The sequence below is a fragment of the Myotis davidii genome, unplaced genomic scaffold (genome assembly GCF_000327345.1).
Source record: "Myotis davidii unplaced genomic scaffold, ASM32734v1 scaffold299, whole genome shotgun sequence".
Taxonomy (NCBI): Eukaryota; Metazoa; Chordata; class Mammalia; order Chiroptera; family Vespertilionidae; genus Myotis; species Myotis davidii.
Window position 1 is genome coordinate 7,543,179 of NW_006293088.1, and position 5,356 is coordinate 7,548,534.

The following is a 5,356-nucleotide window of genomic DNA, read 5'->3' on the forward strand; positions in this document are numbered from 1 at the left end:
TAGAGAGCCAGAAACATCGATGAGAGAGAAACATCGACCAGCTGCCTCCTGCACATCTCCCACTGGGGATGTGCCCGCAACCCAGGCACATGCTCTTGACCGGAATCGAACCCAGGACCCCCCAGTCCGCAGGCCAACACTCTATCCACTGAGCCAAACCGGTTTCGGCTGGAGCTCCCTTTTTAAAATGTGAAATGGTGTATGTAAAAACACAACCCTTCTTTTCAAGAGCAGAGAAGAGACATTTTAGGTGCTTGTAGGAGAAACCTTAGGAACAGAAGAATTTTTGTATTATTAATAGCTGAGGATAAAGTATCAAACTAAGAAAATGCCCAGTGTCCATCCCACATCCTGTCTGTGATCCTGCGATGGAGCAGTCATCACTTTCTCATGTCACCCAAATCAGGCAGCCTTGGCCCCGAGAATGGGGTTTGGCCAGCCTCATCTGTAGCCATGTGCCCCTCCTTGCCTTAAACCTGACTCCCATCTCTCTGGTCCAGGAAGAGGCTTCAACCTGGGGCAGGTGTAAACCAGTCACTCAACCTCCATCTTATTCTTCTACAAAGAATGAACGAAGGCTTGCCACTCTGCTGGGTAAAAACACCTTAGACATTGATCTTATTCGGAATTTGTTTCGGAATTTGCTTCTAATCCTGGGCCGTGACCTTATATTCCTCCTCGTGGTTCTTCACCATGTAGCGTACCCAGGCTATGAGGTCCTGAGACAGTGTATTTCCTTTCTTTTCTGGGAGACTGGCTTCTGCCTCCAGGTCATTTAGCACATAGGGCTTCTGCACAAGCTCCTGAGACCTCTCCTCTGTGCTCACCTCCCTGGCCTTGATCTTTCTCTTACGGAAGGGCACTGCCTTGTTGGGGTCCATGGCCAACCCCATCTCCACCAGGTTCTGCCACATGGATTTGGTATGGTCCCAGGCATGTTGGATGTGGTAGCACTCGATCTGCAGGGCTGCCTTTTGGAAAGCATTTCTGTTCAGGAAATAACCGAACTTCTGCCTCTGGGTCTTCCCCTTTGGCCTGGGGCAGTGATGGCGAACCTTTTGAGCTCTGCGTGTCAGCATTTTGAAAAACCTCTGGTGCCGTGTCACATACAGAAATTTTTTGATATTTGCAACCATAGTAGAACAAAGATGTATATTATTGATATTTATTTTATATATTTAAATGCCATTTAACGAAGAAAAATCAACCAAAAAAATGAGTTTGCATGTCACCTCTGACACGTGTGTCATAGGTTCGCCATCACTGGCCTGGGGCATCATGCTGACCACCACACAGGTAACTCAAACTCAGCGCCTCTCACTCCCAGAACCAAAAACACTAAAATTCTTGTTTTAAAATTTTAGTAGCCTGGGTATATTTGATGTACAAATATACATATTTGGGACGTGTGTTGCTTTTAAAAAAAAATTATATATATATATTGATTTCAGAGAGAGGAAGGGAGAGGGAGAGAAAGATAGAAACATCAATTTGATGAGAATCATTGATTGGCTGCCTCCTGCAGGCCATGATGAGAGAGAATCGTTGATCTGCTGCCTCCTGCACACCCTACACTGGGGATCAAGCCCACTACCTGAGCATGTGTCCTGGCTGGGAATTGAGCTGTGACTTCCTGGTTCATAGGTTGACGCTCAACCACTGAGCCATGCCGGCTGGGATGCGTGCTTCTTGTCTACTCTTGGAATTACACAATTATAAGAATATCCCTATAAATGGTCTCTGAGGCTGTCTCTGACCTTTGACCTTTTTACTAGTACCTCTTTTCCTGCTACCCCCAAATTCTATTTCTGCCCCTCTGGCTGTTTTGCTGTTTCCTGAAAGGCTACAGAGCACCAGCCTGTGCCCTGGTGATTCCCTCTGCTTGGTGATGCCCTTCTCCAGAGATCCACTTCACCCTCTTGGCTAGCCTCCTCATCTCCTTAGGGTTTGCTAAAGTGTGTTTTCTCAATGCGTCCTACTTGGACCACCCATGTCAGTATTGCAGCTGGTGCTTTGCCCCTTGCACACTCTTAAAAAAATTTTTTTTATTCCTTACCTGAGGATATTTTTTCACCATAAATTTTTAGAGAGAGTAGAAGGGAGAGAGAGAAAAACATCTACGTGAGAGAGACAAATCAATTGGTTGCCTCCTGCATGTGTCCCTGTCGACTGGGGATCAAACCTGCAACCCAAGTTTGTGCCCTTGACTGGGAAGAGAACTCAAGACCCTTTGGTGTGTGGGCTGACACCCTAACTACTGAGCAACACTGACCAAGGCTTCCCTCACACACTCTTAATCATCCTTTTCTTGCTCTACTTTGTCTTAGCATTTACTGCTTCGGGATATGCTGTATGCTGTTAATATGTGTTATATCTGTTGGTGATTGTTTGTTTCCCCCTGTAGAACATAAGATCTATGAGGCCAGGACTGACTTTCTACTTTGTTCACAGATGTGTTCCAAATTCTTCAGAACAGTGCCTGTTTAATACATTTTTTGTTGAATGAATAAAGCATCTGGCACATGGTAAGCTCAGTAAGTTCCCCTTAATGAGTGAATAAATTATTTAGGAAAATTGGAAATACAACAATATCTAACATGTTTCCTGCCTTGAAATAGCTCCATGTAACAATGCAGACCAATATATAAGAAAATAATTTTAAATCTGTGAGAATTGCAGCAGTAAATTATGTGGGGAGTAGAGAGGTGGGATTAAGAGTAGGATTAACTCAGTGTGGAGGCACTCTAAAACCCATCTGAAAGGGATGGTCTAAATGTAAAAGCTTTAAACATCTAGAAACCTGCATAAACCTGAAATTCCTGCACGGGGTACGGTCCCTAGGCCTGGCCTGTGATCAGGCCATCTTTCCTGGCTGCCCGCAGCCAGCCCCCACCCCCCACCCCCCGGTTCTCCGTTTGCCATTGGGTGATTGGAGCCTGCCTGCAGGAGGGAGGAACCAAGAGGTGGTCAGTGCGCCTCATAGTGACTGGTCTAGCGGTCATTCTGCTGTTAGGGTCAATTTGCATATTACCCTTTTATTATATGGGATGGCCAGGGGAAGGGCCCAAGAGGTCGTCTGTTCCCGCCCGCTCACCTGTCCTGCCCCTGCCGCGGGTCACTCTCTATGTGTGGGGCGACTGACGGGGCAGGGACCTTGGCCTTGTGCCACCTGTGTCCCCCGTCACTCACCCCCGGTTCCCCATTCTCCATTGGGCGATTGGAGCCTGCTGGCTGAGAAAAGGGACCTAGAGGTGGTCAGTGCACCTCATAGTGACTGGTTGAGCGGTCGTTCTGGTCGTTTTGCCGTTAGGGTCAATTTGCATATTACCCTTTTATTATATAGGATAGAGGTCTGGTGCATGGGTAGGGGCCAGCCAGCCTGCCCTGATGGGGGCCACGGATCGGGGTAGGGGTCCCCGCTGGTTGGCAGGGCCGGCCGGGGCATGTACGTTCTGGTTGCTTTGCCATTTCGGTCACTGGGCTTTTATTATATAGGCTGCTGTATGTAGAATGGACTTTGACCAAGATTGCTAATTTATTTTTTGTTTGTTTTAAAGAATTAGATTAATAATAGTCTGCTCTTAGAGAAAGATTTTTTGGACATTTTCAAATTCAGCCCCCTCTTCCCAGTCTCTGCAAGCTATTAACCAGAAAGAAAAGTGCTTTTTCATGCTTAAATCACCAATTCCTAATTTCTCTCCCCCTGTTTCACCCTGTACTTTCCATGCCTCAGGCAAGTCTGGGTTATCTTCAACCAATTGATCATTCCCTAAGTGTTTACTTCTTAAAACTTACTATGTACCTGGCACTGTATGTAAATAAAGAGCAGCATCTCTATATGAAAATATGTGTAGAGGTGGAAATTGCTTACTAGAAACACAATGATCTGTTTAAAAAAAACCCAAACTCTTATTCCTTGGCCAATTAAATGTCCCCTCTCCCCAATGGTAATCATTTAAATTAGTCATTTAAGTGTTTTGAAAAATGTGAGTTTTTAATCCATTAACTGTGGTTAGTCCTACATTTACTAGTCCAGAGAAAATAGAAATTAGGAAAATTATTTGAATACAGTACTTGTGACCTTATAGAACCCTTTCTTTGTTTGACATATCTTCCCTCTAACTTGAATTAAGCAGATGGCATGTATCTATCATTTGTTCTTCTCTCTGTATTATGTTAATTGGTATTATTTCAATAATTTCATTAGTTCTGCTTTGGTAAATATATAGTAGAATGCCTATTGGAAATATATCTGTCCTCCCTCCCTCCTACCCCTCCCCTTCTCCTTTGGTTTCTAATATACCTTGGGTCTCTTTGGGTATTTAATAATACCTTAAGGGCATAATTTGGGAATAAAAAGAATAATTTAGTGATGGATCATTTCATTTCATCACAATCTATGGCCAGAATGCTTAGACAATAGCACTTTGACATATGTGGCCTCTGTGTGTCTCCATTGCACTCTCAGTCCAGGGGCATGACTGGGGAAGGGAAGGAGTTTGCTGCTGAGACGGGCATTGCCTGTTGAGATAGATGCTCTGCTTGCAGGAGCCAGTTGAGCATCTGTCCAGATACACTCCTCTTCCCTTCATATAAATAATGCAGCAGTGGCTGGTAACAAGGATGAAAAGCAAAATACTGATCTTCCTGCCTCCCCTCCCCCCACTTTTATAGAGTGATGTGCTTTGTAAACAAATAATGAATTGGGAACCTTGCTGATGGGGCAGTTTAGGCCCAGGCTGATTGCTTTAATCAGGTTCTTAGAGAGTCCATGATGGAACTCATGATCACAATGCTAATACCTAGCATTCATTGAGCCAGCCTGCCTTCCTTCCTTCTTCCTTCCTCCCTTCCTTCCTTCCTTCCTTCCTTCCTTTTTCTTTTCCTTTTTCTTTTTCTTTTTCTTTTTCTTTTTCTTTTTCTTTTTTTCTTTTTCTTTTTCTTTTTCTTTTTCTTTTTCTTTTTCTTTCTCCCCTCCCCTCCCCTCCCCTCCTCTACTCTCCCCTCCCCCTGTTGTTAGTTCTCATCCGAGGATATATTTTTCATTGCATTTTGAGAGAGAGAGAGATGTGAGAGAGACACCTGGAATGGTTGCCTCCTGCACTTGCCCCGACCAGGGCCAGGGATCCAACCTGCAACCCAGTTACATGTCCTTGATAGGAAATCGAACATCAGTGTGTAGGCCGATGCTCTAACCACTAAAAAACATCAGCCATAGCTCATTGAACATTTCTTGTGGGCCCAGTACTCAGTGCTCTACTCAAATAATTTCATTTCATCGTCATAAAAACCTTATGTATTAGTCAACATTTTACAGATTAGCATATGGAGACTTGCCCAAGATTACTGTTAGTAA

The 5,356-nt window shown here is 44.4% G+C and overlaps 1 protein-coding gene across 1 annotated transcript; it reads right to left on the reverse strand.

Annotated features, from left to right (window-relative positions):
* Nucleotides 1-260: 260 nt before the first annotated feature.
* LOC102768929 (nucleolar protein 16) lies at nt 261-3,210 on the reverse strand. The gene is made up of 3 exons (XM_006766814.2): nt 3,095-3,210; nt 666-1,035; nt 261-587 (listed from the first exon to the last, which is right to left on the reverse strand). Exons 1-3 carry the CDS (start codon nt 3,208-3,210, stop codon nt 510-512), a joined length of 564 nt encoding a protein of 187 aa, XP_006766877.1. The 3' UTR covers nt 261-509.
* Between the last annotated feature and the right edge of the window lie 2,146 nt (nt 3,211-5,356).

What these genes read in the sequence shown, in the direction of transcription:
- LOC102768929 (XM_006766814.2), bottom strand. Translation starts at nt 3,210, where the DNA reads ATGGAGAATGGGGAACCGGGGGTGAGTGACGGGGGACACAGGTGGCAC. An exon ending in CCGCGGCAGGGGCAGGACAG is followed by an intron (nt 1,036 to 3,094) that starts GTGAGCGGGCGG and finishes TCACTGCCCCAG; the next exon opens with GCCAAAGGGGAAGACCCAGA. An exon ending in ACCACGAGGAGGAATATAAG is followed by an intron (nt 588 to 665) that starts GTCACGGCCCAG and finishes TTTACCCAGCAG; the next exon opens with AGTGGCAAGCCTTCGTTCAT.